The sequence below is a fragment of the Camelus dromedarius genome, chromosome 18 (assembly GCF_036321535.1).
Source record: "Camelus dromedarius isolate mCamDro1 chromosome 18, mCamDro1.pat, whole genome shotgun sequence".
Classification (NCBI taxonomy): Eukaryota; Metazoa; Chordata; class Mammalia; order Artiodactyla; family Camelidae; genus Camelus; species Camelus dromedarius.
In genome coordinates this window covers 22,039,613-22,055,658 of record NC_087453.1, presented here as the reverse complement: position 1 = coordinate 22,055,658, position 16,046 = coordinate 22,039,613, and the positions used below count along the sequence as shown (strand labels likewise).

The following is a 16,046-nucleotide window of genomic DNA, read 5'->3' as shown; positions in this document are numbered from 1 at the left end:
CCCGCCAAGCTTGGCTGGGTTATCTCATTCAATCTCGACCACAGTCGCTTGAGATGGGTACTGCCATCCTATCCATTTCATAGATGGGAAAGCTAGGGATTAGAGAGTCTAGGTAATTTGCCCAAAGACCAGGAATGGTGACTCAGGATACACACCTAGCCTGTCCACCCTCACACTGGAGCATTAACCAAAACTCGGCTTCTCCACTTTGCTCCCCCTCCAGAACCTTCTTCACCTAGCAGCCAGAGGGCGCTTTGGGGACTCTAAGGGGTATATAGCTGACTGACTGACAGCCTTCCTCTGGCTCTCACTGACCTCAGGATCAAGTTCAGTCTCATGACCCCACCTCTCTGGCATCATATTAACCCAGGAGCCTCCAGGCCTACCAGTTTTTCTTCAGCCTGAAGAAAACTCTTGCTCATCTCGTGCACTTGCTTCTTTATTTTGCTTCCTCGCTTCTTTTGGAAAACTCTTACAGACTCTTCAGGCCCTGGCTCTGATGTTACTTCCTCCAGGGTGCCCTCCCTGATTCCCAGACAAGCTCAGGTTCCATAGTAAATATACTCACTGTAAGCCCTTGGGTTGTGCTGGCCTCAGAATGTGCTTCATTTTGTAATTACAATGATATACCACTTTTCTGAAATCTCCAATCACCCTTGGTTCCTCTTCTCTAGAGCTCTCTCTAATCCATCAGCCGATCTTGTGGGATTATCTTTAAGATGTTACTTCAAGTATGACCCCTTCTTTCCTCCTTCCCTGCTAAGCCTTTCATGTCTTGCCATGCTTTCCTCGGGGTCATCCTGTTTCCACCTTTGCCCTGCAACAGCTAGAGCCATCCTGATATTCATGTGGCTGTCGCTCCTCGACCAGAATGGAAGCTCCATAAAGGCAAGAGCTTTGCTCCCTGAAGAATCCCCTGTGCCTCAGACTGTGCTTGCACAGCGCAGGGGTCAGTAAACACTTCCCAAGTGGCCACTTGACTGTTTCTCCCACTAAAATGTCAGCTACTGACAGCAGAGGCTGTGTTGTCCTGTTGACAAATAGCCCCAGTGCCCAGCACACAGCAGGTCTCAATAAAAGCCCAGTGCACAGGTGGAGGAATTCAGGCCCAGAGGAAGGAAGGGACTTGTCCAATGTCCTCCCCTGGAGGCAGCAGGGCCAGCACCAGCACCTGGCTCTCCTGCAGCCTCTCTGCCAGCCGAGCAGCCCCTCCTTCCCTGTCCTCCCGGAGCACACAAGAGCCCAGGCCCTTTGTTCACTGAATTAACAGTTTATTACTGAACACTTTCACCTTCACACAGACTATTTCAAAGAGCTGGAACAAGTGTGGGGTGGGGGTTGGGGGGAGGGACAGGTGTCCCTCAGGAGCCAGGACCCCCGGCTGGCTTCCCCGGACCAGGGCAGGGGAGGGAGCATCAGGCCGTTCAATCTCCGGGCAGCAGCTCTCCACGTGCACGCGCACAGCAAGCCAGCAGCTCCTCACACATAAATACAGACACGCTTAACAAAAATAGTAATATTATCTTCACAAGGAATAAAAACTAGTCTCAAATATGTACAGCAGAGAGCCCGGGGTGGCCAGGGCTAGGCCAGGACCCCCAGGGATGAGACAGGCCATGGGTGGAGCAGAGGAGAGAGGGAGGCCTGAAGAGCTCCTGGCCAGGCCACTCTGACCTTGGCAGCCCAGCTGCCCAGGCTGAACAGGGGTGGGGCACAAGTTCTTCAGGCCCAGCAGGACTGGCCCTTCCAGCCAGCCCTACCTCCACCCCACACACAAGGCTCTCCTTCCTGCCCTTCCTGCCTGAGGTAGGGAAGACCCTAGGGCTCCCACAGCTGCTCCCTGTAGCTCCCCTTCACCTCTGGGCTGAGGCTCCTGAACCCCACAGGCAGCAGCCTAAGGCAAAGATGCCACAGGCTGATCTCCTTGCAAGAAGTGAGGCAGCTGAGGCCATAAACAGCTCTGGGGCACCTGTCTTGGGCCCAGTTGGTCCCTCAGTCATGGTCATGGGAGCCAGGGAAGGGGAAGGGAACTGGGGTAGTGCTACACTGCAAGGGCTACCCAAGCTTTGGCATGGGGTGCTTCCTGCGGCCATAGCCCCCTCCATCCCGCTGGGCTGGCCACTAGTCAGAGGCCTCTAGAAGACATTGAGATTGGGGGTAGGGACTTGGGCCAGGCCAGAGGTGGGGAGGGGGTCCTGGTCCTTGTTTCTTTATCCCAAGCAGCCTGAATCCCTAATTAGTCAGAAGTGGCCCCTAAGTGGCTCTTGGACGGTGGGGATGAAAGGAAAGGGAGCCCAGGTCCGGGAGGAGGAGGAGATAGGAAATGATCAATTCTGAGGCCACAAACATCAAAACGAAGGCAATCTAGTCTCTCTTTCTAGGGAAAAGGGTCAGAAAACTTTCCAGCTCCCTGGCAGGAAAGCGTTCTTGGGTAGGCTAAGGGGGAAGAGGGTTCCACCAACCAGGCAGGGCACTCTAGCCCCCAGCCACAACCCTCCCCACTACCTGTTAGCTTTCATGGGGCAGATTTTGGGGAAACTTTGTGGGTTTCGAGGCCAGGAGAACTGAGGTGTTGGGGAAGGCGGCTCTCACAGAAGCATGGTAGATTCTAGAAAACTAACTGCGGGGACCACGTCTAGGCCCAACCCTGTGATGGGTGGGTGGCCATGGGCTGCATGTAGTGGTTCTCCTGGTGGCAATGGTGGCTGGACAGAGGGACGCGGTGGAGGCAGGATGGGGGTGTGGGACTGTGAGTGGGTGGTCAGTGTCTGGTCATTTCCGACTGAAAAGCGAGCCCAGCAGAACCACACCAGCCACAGTCATGCCTGTCAGGAACCAGCGGTTGAAGCGCTCCTGGCCCTTCCGGCTCTCGGCTGCTGCGTTGTTCCCATAGAGTTCCACAAAAGTGTCCTGCAGGGAGACAGAAGAGAAGGGCACATGCTGTTTGAGTCCTCACAGTAATGTGGGTGGGTGGGACAGAGAAGGGCCAGCGGCAGGCAATGGCCCTGGTGACCTGAGAAAACGGTAGCTGTCCATGCCCACTCTGAGCCAGATGAGGGTTAAGGGCTGCCCTCCTTCCTGACCTTCAGTTGGGGATAACCAATCAATTTTATTATGGAGAAAACAGGTGGGAAGTGGGAAAGAGTTTTGTCCAAGGTCAGACATCTGGGAAGTGGTACTTCAGGAGGTGGGAAAGCAATGGGCAGAGTCAAGGAACTGACAGGAGGCCAAGAGAGGAGGGGAGAGGGGTGTAGGGCTGAGAGATAGCTGGACCACACGTGGTCTGGAAGCCACAGAGGAGCTCGGAGTTGAGGCTGAGGGTAGTGCAGAACCAGCGGGCCTCAGCCTTCCCACTGCAGCAACAGAGGGAGGCAGGCAGAGAAAGGTGACAGGGTGAGATTCCCAGAGTGATTCAAGGGCAGAGCAGGGCAGAGTGGAGATGGTAACAACGATGCAGGACAGGGATGGGGTCTATGAGGCCTCAGCCGGTTCCCCACCCCAGGGGGCTTGACCTTGGTCCCACAAGGAGGTGAGCACCAGCCCTCTGCCCTGAAGCCAGTCAGGAGGGAAGCACATGATGTGGGGAAGGAGGGGCTGCGGGTTAAATTTACCCAGCCTAGGGTGGAGCCAGCCTGCGGGGCAGGGAGAGGGAGCTTGGAATACCCTTTAATGAGTGAGCTTTGCACCCCATCTGTCCTTTAATCCGCTCAACAATGCTGCAGTGCAATGCTGTTTCTCCTCATTGACAGGCCAGGAAGCTGGGCCACTGAGCGCAGAAGGACTTGGTCGGGTGAGCCAGATTTGTGGTAGAACCAGAATCCAAACCTGGTGTCTGGCACCTAGAAATCAGTGTGTTTTGTGTCCAGGGAGGGAACAGATCACTGGCTGGTTCTGGAGCTCACACCATGGGCCCACACCTCCACCTGGGCCCAACTGGCTGAGGAGTGGCCGCCCCCGACAGCGCCTGCCATTTCCAGTTGGCCCCACGGCCCACACAGCCAGTTTGCTCACTGTAATAACTGCTTGGCCCAAGTCTAGTCATGACAACATCCCCTCAGTCCATGCTCCACGCAGAGATGTTTAGAAACACAGATCAGATCACGGCTCACCAACAGCTTCCCCTCCCACTTAGAAAGCCAGCATCATTTCTGTTCATATCCCTGGTGCCTAGCAGAGGGCCAGGTGCACAGAGCTGCCAACCTGACTCCAAGAATTCTCAACATTTATGAAGCCATTAGGGAGGGAGCAGTGATGCAGGAGCCAGAGTGACCACAGAGCTTAGCACATGCTGAGGAGAAGGCACCGGGAGGGGAAGGCAGGCAGGTGGGGAAAGACCCACCATTCAGACCATATCCCTCTCCAAGACTCCCCATCACACAGGGAATCAAGTCTTAACCACGCCCAGTGAGGTCCAGTGGGACCTGGCCCCTCCCCAGTGCACATTCCACTCCAGTTGCACTGGCCTCCTTTGCTGTTCCTGGAACATCTGCTGAGCTCAGACCTTGCTGCCCTTGAGTGTGGAGCACCTGACCCCAGGTCAGCACCTGCCTTACTCCCTCATTTCACTCCTGACTCTGTTCAAATGTCATCTCCTCAGAGACACCTTCCCTGGCCACCTTGTCTAAAATGGTTCCCCCACGCCATCTCTCTCTACCTATCCCCTTACCGTGCTTTATTTTTCTTCTCGGCACTTATCATAAGCAGAGTCTACACTTGATCTTTGTATTCATTTGTCTCCTGCAGTGGCCGTGGCTTGCTGAGGCAGAGACCTTGTCTTGTTCCTACATACCCAGTACCCAGAACGGTGTCTGGCACAGAGTAGCACCAAGTGCTCAATAAACACATGAACAGAACGAAGGTCTGCATGTCTCCTGAGTGCCGGGTGCTGCCACCCCATTTTGCCTTTATCAGAATCCCCAGATGTAGAGCTCTGAGCCCCATTTCACAGATGAGGCAACTGAGATTTAGAGTAGGAAAGACCTTGCTTGGAGTCACCCAGCTAACAGATGGCAGAGACAGGATCAAAATCCAGGACTGCCAGGCCCCACAGGGAATGCTGCTACAGCAGGACGTGTCCCTGTGTGGAGGCTGGGGGACACGCAGCTTTGGGCCTGGGGAGAAAAGGGCAGCGGTGGTGGCAGCTGCCAGCGTCCTCACCCTTTGGCCTTGTTGCTGCCCAGTCTCTCCCCCTTCATCCTTGGTTAGCCTCTATGGGTGTTGGCAGACCATAAAATTCTTATAGAAATTTGAATTTTTCTGGTCCCAAGTGAAGTAGGCCTAGGTGAAGTCACAAAAAAGACTGATCTGGGATGGGGGAGAGTCCTGGGCTGTGGAGCATGGGAGAAGGGAGGCAACAGCCAGAGGCCCTGGTTATCCCATGGGGCCAAATGTCCCACAAGAAACCAGGGACACTGGGTTGCAGCCAAAGTGGGAGAGGCCTGGCTCCCTGGATGGGAACTTTCCTGAAGGAGAGGGCTGGCAGCCACAGGAAATTTTCGGCTCTGGGGCTGTGTTGGAGTAAACAGGCCCTGTCCCTGCAAGGGCACAAAGCACTCACTGTCCAGGAACAGTCATTCCAGGGAGGAGGGAACATTCTCACGTCGGTGCCACAGAGACAAGGCTCTGACTGGCCCAGCCCCCACCCATGCATTCCCGGTTGGACAACCTTCATCTCCATTTCAGAAGCTCCTTCTCCTAGGGAGGAGGGAGAGGATCTCGAAGGGCCATGGATTCCGGGGATTGCTTTTGCAGAGAGAGCATAAGCAAAACGGGGCGTGCTGTTCCAGGGCGGGTGCTGGGGAGGCAGTGGTGTGGGTATATTTAGCCCATGGTTCACACGACACACTTGGAAATAAACACAGCCATTTTCTCAGCGGGCGGCTGCTCTCGGTAAATAAACAGGATTGCAGAGCTGCCCTGGTCTGGAAAAGCAGAGATAAGCCCCCACTGCTGCTCAGGGGCTCTCACTGTTTTGAGCCAGGGCTGGCACGGTGGGCAGGGGGTGAGATGTAAGGGTGGGCTGCAGGGAGGTCTCTGATGTCACAGAGGCTTTCAGGAGACCCAGGCCAAAGAGACTACCTGCATACCCAGCTTGGATTAGAGCACAGTGGGCCAAGTTTCTCTCTGGAGCTGTGACCACTACCATGGGGAATCCACGGGGGGCAGTTTCAGGGCCACTGGGGGCAGGCAGTGGCTAATGAGCTCCATGGGAGAACCACGGACTCCTAGGCAGGCAGACCCCCAAGTCAGCAAGGCCAACCTACCCACCCACTTTACAGTTTCAAACAGCCAGTTTGCGGCAGAGCTTGGACTAGGTATTGGGGGCTCCTGACTTGGCATTGGGGCCCTTCTGAGTGGTGGGACAAGAACCAGGGTCCCCAGGAGAAGCTAAGGCCGGACTACTTTCAAGGTCCTTCCTCTAACAATGCTGGCCACACTCATGGAATGGCCCCACCCCCACCCCCCAGAGAGCCTCATGCCACTGCGTCTCCGCCAGCACTGTGTCCTCTAACTGGTCACCCTCCCCACATCTGCCCTCCTCAGTCAGCAACCCTACTCAGCTCATATGACTCCACTATGGAGTCCTGTCTTCCAAGACCTCCCTACTCATCCCTCCCTTGACTCCAGGATGAATGTCTGTCTCCTTTATGCTTCCAGGACTTTCCTCTTTGAACCTTCACTCACGCCGTAACTACTGAGCGCCTACTATGCACTAGAGACACAGGAGTGAACAAGACAAAGTCCCTGCTTTCACGGAGCTCGTATTCTAGGCCACGCATTCTCCATGGGGGGTGGCGGGGGCACAGCACAGAAAGATACACGGCACAGCTGCAGCATTCAAAGTCATGGCAGGGCAACTGAGACAAAAATATCTAAAAAAAAAAAAAAAAGGACTCCTTAGTGGAGGGGTGGCGATAAGGAAAAAAAGGTTGAGAAACACTGTCCTAGTGGGAAGCAGAGAGAATAAGAAGCAAGACAATTTCAGGGAAGATGGGGTTTTGAAGACAGTATGTCCTGAGCAGGTGATAAAGAATACTGGGGCACTGATGGAGGTGAAGTGGTCAGAGAAAGCCTCTCTGGGGAAATGAGGTTTGAGCTGAGACCTGAATGAAAAGGTGGCAGTGGCTGAGGAATGATCAAAAATCTTGGGTTAAAAAGAGCATGTTCCAGCAGGAGCAACAAGTGCAAAGGCCCTGAGGCCTGAAGGAGAGGCAGGGCATCCCTAGGTTGAGGCCCTCTGTGTGTCAGTCCCCCCATCAGTCTGAGGGCTCAAAGCAGATAGGGACCAAGACTGACCCACATCAGAAGCCAGGGGCCCATCCAGACAGGAAGATTGACTTCGGCTAGATCTCTGCCCAGAGACAGCCAACTGAACAATGCAGGTCACCCTGCAGCCACTTGAAACCCTAGAGAAGTCAGAAAATAGGCTGGCACAACGATGCCCCTGGGGCAGTGGCCCGAGTGCCAGGGGACCACCTGCCCTGCCAGGGGCTGAAGTACAGTCCTCCAATTCCCACCCTTCTCCTCTCTGGCCTCCCCCGTCTCCACGCTTCTTCCTAGCAGTGTGACTCTGAGAAGGTTACTTTACTTCTGTAGCCCATAAGTGTCCTTGCTTGTTAAATAACAATAAAATAACTTATTCTAGCAACTGACCTTTATCCCACACCTGAGTGTTGTACCCATGCCAGGTGCCATTCTAAGTGAATCTCTTTGAGAGGAACAAATGAATGACTACTTTCATTTAATCCTCAGAACATTTATCACAGCCTCATCCTACAGATGTGAAAATGGAGGCTTCCGCGTCCACCCACAATCTGTCTCGGAAGTGGTGGGACTGGGATTTGTCTGAGTTCTGGCCTCATGCTCATTCTGCTGTCTGACCCTGCCACCTCTGTCCGAGCTATCTCCACCCACAGAGAACTAGCCTCTGCAGTGGCTGCGGCAGCAACAGATGACATTTCCTGAGTACTTACCTTTTGAGACACTCTTTGTGGTCCTTTCTGTGGATTCGTTCATCTGACCATCTCTACAGCCTGTCGGTCAGTGGGTACTACTGTTAACCCATCATACAGCTGACAGACCAAAGGCCCACAGATGATTTGTGGCTTGGCCAAGGTCACACACTTGGTGGCCTGGCTGGGCTGCCTGCACCAACAATCCGACTCCAGTGCCTTTGCTCCTAACCTCGACACAGCATTCTGCTCACTTTCAAAAGGGCAGTTCTTCTCGAGACTCCATCACGGGCCAAGTGCATGCACTTCTGTTCCTGAAAGAGGTCCTCATTCTAAGCCTATGTAAACTGAGGCTCAGAGACACGAGAGACCTGCCCCAAATGAGTAAGTGGGGAAGCCAGCTCATTTTCTGGGCCAGGTCTAGAGTCTTGAGTCCCTCTAGAAGGAGGAAGGTGGCCTGAGGCCACCAGCTGAATGAATGAGTTCTAGCCCCCAGCCAGCAGAGGGGAACTGGGTGCCACAGGAAAAGGATGTGACGCACTCCAGGAGAGAAAGTGAAACCCTTCCGTCCTGGCTTCAGTGGGGAACAAGTACCTCTGCCAGACGGCCCTTCCTTCCTCTAGGGTGACTCGGGAGGGCCCAGGCCCACCGCTTCCTTCCTGCTTGGTTATTTCGGGAAAGAGGTAGGTGGAGAAGAGGAAGGGGCTCCGAGCAGCCCGGGGAAAGTGCCAGGGACATCAGGAATGTATCTCACCTGGCCTCGTCACAGCCCGGCACGGGCAGGCCAGAGTCCCTTTCTGCTCCCAGCCTCAGTTTCCCTGAGGGAGGGGCTGGTAAATGCCTGCTGAGTAGACAAATGAGGCCTTACTAGGAGATCCCAAGGAGATGGCAGGAAGGGGCATGGGGAGGGGGCAAATGAAGAGACCTTATCACCCTCTTGGCAGGGAGTTGTAGGCGGAGACTCGGAAGAAGTGAGGTTTGTGGTTGGAATCCACTTCCCTTGGCTTTCCCGGGGGAGCTGTTGGCCTGGGCAATGTGAGAGGAACACTCCTCTCTCCTCTACCCCGGGGAATGTGGGCCTGGAATGTGGGCAGCCCAGAGAGGCCACTCAGTGAGGCAGGGGCAAAGGGATGGGGGGCCAGACTGTCCCGGGGCCAACGCCTCAGCCTAGCCAGCCTGGCTGTGGGTGGTAGGGCAACCTCTCTGCCTCTGAGCCCCGGCTTCTCCTGCACTAGTGGTGAGACCGGGGAAGGGAAGACTTGGTAAAGCGAGGTGACCTCGGTGTTAACTGGCTGAAGAGGGTGTCATGAAGGGCCCAGGCCATCTGGGCTTTAGGGAGTATTTGGAGGCATCCTCACTGCAAACTTCGTGTTAATCTTTCTCTAACTGCCCCCATCAGCTGCCAGCCTCTCCTCCTCCGCCTCCTCCCCCACCATTAGTTCTAAGAAGCGCAGCCTGACAGATGTGCTCATTTCTCAGAAAAGGAAGTGGTTGTGCCGAGAGGAGATAACACCTCCGCTGGGGATTGAGAAAGCTATCGTATCGGGCCCAGCAGTGCGAGCGTGGGCTCCCCACCTCCTCAGCTCAGAAGCGGGCACTAGTCTTGGAGGCAGAGAGAGAACTGAGAAGAGCATTCGCTGGGGGCACAGATGCTCACTGAGGGGCTCGTGGCTCCTTCCAGTGGAGTGATGGCTGATATTTATTTGAGCACTTACCACGTAGCAGGCATGGTGCTAAGAGCTTCGTGGTGTAGACAAATTCACTTAATCCTCATAATAACCCCACGAAGTAAGTGCTATCATTACTCTCCATGGTACAGAAGAGAAAACAGGCATGGAGAGGTCAAGTGACCTCCCAAGGCCATGCAGTTCATAAACGGCAGGGTAGGGATTTGAATTCAGGCAGTCTGGCTCCAGAGTCCAAACACTTAATGGCTCCTGGGCAGCTGCTACCTGCTCAGATGCCTTCATGTCCTAGAATTCTGAGGCCTCCCCGCATCTCATCATTGGTAACTCCCTATTCTTTCATGAGTAGATGGCCTTTCATTCTTCTCCCAGTGTCCAGAGTGAGAAGGCCCAAGGCTTACCCTTGAAACAGTCAGACACCCAAAAGTGACCTTTCAACATATTCATCCAACCTTTACGTGATGCTCAAGCTTACCCCTAACGTTCTCATTTCCCAGATGGCGTTCAGAAAGGTGGGGCACCAATCTACAGATTCAGTGCAATCCCTATCAAAATACCAATGGCATTTTTTACAGAACTAGAATAATTATAAAATTTGGATGGAAACACAAAAGACCCTGCATAGCCAAAATAATCTTGAGAAAGATGAGCAAAGCTGGAGATGCCACACGCCCTGATTTCAAACTATACTAAAAAGCTACAGTAATCAAAACAGTACAGTACTGGCACAAAAACAGACACATAGATCAATGGAACAGAACAGAGAGAACAGAAATGGACCCACATTTATATGGGCAATTGATATATGACAAAGGAGGCAAGAATATACAACAGGGAAAAGACAGCCTCTTCAACAAACGGTGCTGAAAAAACTGGACAGCTGCATGCAAAAGAATCAAACTGGACTACTCTCACTATGAACAAAAATAAATTCAAAATAGATTAAGGACTTAAATATTTAAGACTTGAAACCATAAAACTCCTAGAAGAAAACACAGGCAGTACGCTCTTTGACATCAATCTTTGTAATATTTTTTTGGGTATGTCTCCGCAGGCAAGGGAAACAAAAGCAAAAATAAACAAATGGGACTACATCAAACAAAAAAGCTTCCGTATGGGGAAGGAAACTGTCAACAAAACTAAAAGGCCACCTACTGAATGGGAGAAATTATTTGCAAATGATATATCTGACAAGGGGTTAATATCCAAATACACAAAGAATTCAACATCAAAAAACAAACCCAATTAAAAAATGGGCAAAGGATCTGAATAAACACTTTTCCAAGGAAGACATACAGATGGCCAACAGGCACCTAAAAAGATGCTCAACATCGTTAACCATCAGAGAAATGCACACCAAAATCACAATGACCTGTCATTTCACATCTGTCAGAATGCCTATTATCAAAAAGATAACAAATATCAAGTGTGGGTGAGGATGTGGAGGAAAGGGAACCCTCGTGTACTGTTGGTGGGAATGTAAATTGGTGCAGCCACTATGGAAAACAGTATGGAGATGCCTCAAAAAATTAAAAACAGAACTACCACATGATCCAGCAATATCTCTCCTTGGATATTTATCTGAAGAAAACAAAAACACTAATTAGAAAAAATATATGCACCCCTATTTCACTGCAGCACTATTTACAATAGCCAAGATATGGAAGCAACCTAAGTACCCATCTACAGATGAATAGATTAAGAAAATGTGATATATACATATATATAAACAAAATATCAGACATAAAAAAGAATGAAATCTTGCCATTTGTGACAACATGGAGGGCATGGAGGGACCCAGAGGGTATTATGTTTAGTGAAATAAGCCAGACAAAGACAAATATTATGTGATTTCACTAATATGTAGAATCTAAAACAAAACAAATGAACAAACAGAACAAAATATAAACAAAATTATAGATACAGAGAACAGGTGCATGACAAAGTGGAGGGGGAAGGGGTAGGAAAGAAATAGATGAGGGAGATAGGGATACAAACTTCCAGTTGCAAAATAAATGAGTCTCGGGGATGAAATGTACAGTGTGGGGAATATAGTCAATAACTATGTAATGTCTTTGTACGGTGAGAGATCTTAACTAGACTTACTGGGGTGATTAGTATGAAATGTACAGAAACAGTGAATCACCATGTTGTATAACAGGAACTAAATAAACAAACAAATAAAAACTCATAGAAAAAGAGATCAGATTTGTAGTTACCAGAGGCAGGGATGGGGGGCTGAGGGGAGGGGAAGGAAGAAGGTGGTCAAAATGTACAAACTTCCAGTTATAATACTTGGCATATGAGGTAGAACATGATAAATATAGTTAACACTGCTGTATGTTATATAAAAAAGTTGTTAAGAGTAAATCCTTAGAGTTCTTATCATAAGAAATAAATTTGTTTTCCTGTTTAATTGTGTGTCTAAATGAGATGATGGATGTTCACTAAACTTATTGTGGTAATCACTTCATGATGTATGTGATCAAATCATTATATTGTAAACTTTAAACTTATACAGTACGGTATGTCAAATATATTTCAGTAAAACTGAAAGGAAAAAAAAAACGTTGGAAGGTCCAGATCACATAGTAGGTCTGTTTCACTCCAGCGGGTCCATACCCCTGGGAGTTCTAAGTCATCTCCAGGGCATTCTCTGCTTAAACATTTGTGAGAAGGGGCTCCTTCCCTCCTGTGGGGAGCATTTCATCTTTGGGCAGTTCTTTTGGAAAACCTTCCCTTCAATCAGCTCTACCGGAAAACTTTTTCCTTTCCCTCTACCTCCCCCCATTGGCTGGCCTTAGTTCTGGTCCTCTCTCCTCTGCTGCTCTCCTCCAACTCTGAAACCAAGGGCTGCCTAAGAACGCAACATGAGCTGGTGGGACGCCTTGCCGGTCTTGCTTCGGGCCTTGGACCAGGTCCTGCTGCTCTCCAAGTATCAGTTTCCTAATTTGTAAAATGGTGGTACTATCTAGATGAGGCCAAGGTGACAAATTAACTTCTATTTTTCCACCAAGCTGGGCTACCAGAGCAAAGAGTAGGCAGGTACCAAAAGAGTCTTAAAATTAGACTAAGATGTTTAGCTTTGGACCTCTCTATAAAATGGGGATTAAAAATGTACTTATTTCACAAGAACAGTGTGAAAATTCAATAGTAATACATGGCAAGCTCTTAGAACTATGTGTAACACATAGTAGACTTTAAGCAAATGCCAGCTATTATTTCTGTTCTTATTATTAGACCAAGGTTCAGCTTGAGTCTTAGAACCTTCTCCATGGCCTATAAGACCCTGCAGGTTTCCTCAGCCTTGACTAGGGCCAGGCTGCTTCACCTCGCACGTGCCACGTTCTCTTCAGCCTCAGGACCTTGGCTCATGTTGGTCCCTCTGCTGGGCTCTCTCCTACTGATCTCATAGTTCTTTGAGGAGGCCTTCTGCTCTCCCCCTCCACGTCTCCTTCGGCTCTCTCATCAGTTTGCTGAGCTGCTCACTCCTGACCACGAGCTCTGTGCACCAGGCCTAGGTCAGCACTGGGCCCAGAGACAGTACCAATGAGTATGGCTGACAAGTGAGGAGGGAAGGGAAGAAGGCCAGTTCCTTCTCTCTTCATCCCCATCCTCAGTGTCTGGCAAAACTAAGGAGGCCCTGAGACACCAGGTGATTGGGCAGGGTAACTGGGTCTCCACAGACACCAAGTTCTCCCAGGCTCATGCAAAAGTTCTGGATAAAGCATCTTTTGCATTGTGCTGAGGTAATAGGCAGGAAGGACTGGGGTAGCAATCTACAAGGAAGAGGGGCTTTGTCTCTGGGGCCAACCTCCTCCCTAAAACTCTGCTTTCTTCTGGGGTCTATGCCTCCAAGTACTCCATGGTCCAAAGCAGCCACTCCTTCCACCTTTCTGCCTGAAGCTGCCTCCACTCCCTCATCTGGTGCTGATCAATGCCGCATGCTGTGGAGAGCACTGGACTGAGAGTCAGCAGGTGTGGGCTTCACGCCCCAGCTCTGTCACTGGCTTGCTTGCGGTTAGTCCATTCTGCTGTCTGGGATGCTGGCAAAGTCTGGGACTTTCCTCATCTGCAAATGAAGGGGATCACCTCAGAGGGCTCTTACTAGTGCTGCCGCATGAGGAGGATGAAAATAACTCACCCATGGGCAAATATGTGACCACCTGTGTTCCTCTCTCAAGGGTATCCAAAAGTTCTGATAATTTAGTGCGGAGGGTGAGAGGCAACATTCTGGAGTAGGACTTGTTGCCTCCACTTCAAAGCCTGCTGAGCCTTGCCCTCCAACCTGCAGATTCCAGAGGAAAAGGGCAATGGGCAGGTCTGTGACCAGGGCCAGCTCCTCAGAGGGCCAGACCTTGCCGGGCTCTGCCCCAGTGGCCTCAACCTCCTCACCCCAGCACCGCCTCCAACTAGCCCAGACAAGTCCCGGATATTTTCAGCCACCTTTATCTGATCGGAAATGTTTGGAATTCCACAGCAGAAGGCAATGGCTCTGGAGGATTTGGGGACGGTAGCAAATCCACCCCTCCAACATATGAATGCTCACACACACACCCTTGTAACCAAAACCTCAGAGCTGAAGTCTCCCTCAGGCTGCATTTCGTACATTCTGGTTTCTTCCAGTCTTCTCATTTCATCTCCAACTCAGTCCACCTGCCTACCTCAAGGTGCAGAACAGCAAGATGCCTGAGGTGGTGCCAGGAGAGCTGGCATACTCTGTAGCCAATGATGCTGGGGGACAGCACCTGGAGGTTTGCTGTTCATAGTCAGTGCCCACAGGACCAATAAATTACAGATCACCAGCAGCAGCAGCAGGAGGCCCAGAAGCAACTCACTGAGTCACCTGATGTGGCATGGGGACCACTCAGAAACCATGTATCATGATCTGTGGTTGACAGAGATGTCTAGTTTGACCCCGACCCTAGACAGATGGGAAACTAGACCCGAGGAGGTGAAAGGATTACCCCACACAGCCTCTTCACCCCTGGAGCCCAATGGTGTGGATCTATAAAGTGAGAACACTGTCCTTATGTCACAGACTCAGCAGCAAGAATTAAATGGTCCATGGAAAGCACCTAATAAATGTGAACTGTTATCTTTTTATATCTAAACATGAATGACCCTATTTGTGCTTCTCACCTTGTTTTCTCATTATTTACAGCCACAAATAAAAAAATAACATCTCACATTGACTGAGCCCCTGCTTGAATTTTCAAAATCTTGCAAGTAGGTGTTGTCCCCATTTTACAATTTACATTTTATAAGGAAACTAAGACTCAGAAAGGTTAGGAGACCTTGCCTGAGATCTCTGGTAACTGAATGAAGGGGGCTGACTCCACAGCACGCTAAATCTGCCAGTGCAACAGGACAGATGCAGAAGGATGTGACTGAGCTCTTCCTTCCTTCCCCTTTCACCCAGCCACCACCCACTGCTTATTGAGGCTCTTGGGCCCTGGATCAGAGACGACTTTGAGGACAGGGCAGAGGCTTGTCCCCTGGGCACCTTGGAGGGGCGGAGGAGGGGTGGGGAGAGGTATGCAGATGTCAGCTCTGTGCTTCGCCCCACCCCCAACCCAGCCCCTGCAAGGCCAGTCCTTACAGAGAGCCCCTCCCTCCATCTGGTCATTATCTTGCAAATAAAATGATGCCAAGTAGCTTTGGTGGAGCTGTTAGCTGAGTTTTCTAAGATAGACCTTGACCCTTTTGTGGGTTGACCTGTGGGGTCACAGGAAAGCTTCCTGCTTTGCTCTGGACACCCATTCATTCCATAAATTTTTATAAGTGTGCACTAAATGCCAGGCACTCTGTTAAGTGCTGAGGATAAAGCAGTGACTAAATTAGATGAAAATTCCTTCCTGCATGAGTTTATAATTTAATGCAAAGAGAGGCAACAAACATATGTGTCAGATGGTGATAAGTGCCAAAAAGAAAAATCAGTAAGAGAAAGGGATTAGAGAGAAACATGGAAAAGTGCGGAATTAGAACCTGAGGTCAGGGAAAGAGAGGTGACATTTGATCACAGACCTGAGTGAAGTGAGGGAAGCAGCGATGCAAGATCTAAGGAAAGGAAGAGGGAACGGCAAGTGTCAGGCTCCGTCAGGAATGCACTTGGGGAACTCCAGGAACAGGAAGGATGCTGGTATGGCTGAAGCTGAGCAAATGAGGGGAGACTGATAGCAAAGGGGTCTGGCCAAGGGTGAGATTGTGCAGGGGCCTGTCCTTTGAGTGACAAGGGAACACTGCAGGGTTCTGAGCAGAGAAGGGACATGATCTGATTTTGACTTTAACAGAGTCCCTCTGGTTGCTGGGTGGAGACCTCCAGGGGCAAAGGTGGAAGCAAGAGGTCTGATGAGGAGCTGATGCAGTCAGCCAGGAGAAATATGAGGGCGGGTAAGCCAGGATGGTG

General features: G+C 50.9%; 1 protein-coding gene and 1 long non-coding RNA gene across 5 annotated transcripts in view; one reads left to right on the top strand and one right to left on the bottom strand.

Annotated features, from left to right (window-relative positions):
• Positions 1 to 1,250: 1,250 nt before the first annotated feature.
• BCL2L1 (BCL2 like 1) overlaps positions 1,251 to 16,046 on the bottom strand; it is a 46,168-nt gene continuing 31,372 nt past the window's right edge. For all 4 annotated transcript variants that reach the window (XM_064475798.1, XM_010993889.3, XM_010993888.3 and 1 more), the window contains exon 3: positions 1,251 to 2,910. In XM_064475798.1, coding sequence (XP_064331868.1) covers positions 2,773 to 2,910 — 138 coding nt within the window. In that variant the 3' untranslated portion in view covers positions 1,251 to 2,772. The remainder of the gene's footprint in view (positions 2,911 to 16,046) is intronic.
• Positions 8,515 to 14,832, top strand: LOC135318516 (uncharacterized). The gene is made up of 2 exons (XR_010376639.1): positions 8,515 to 8,635; positions 10,135 to 14,832. It is a non-coding gene; the product is annotated as an uncharacterized LOC135318516 (long non-coding RNA).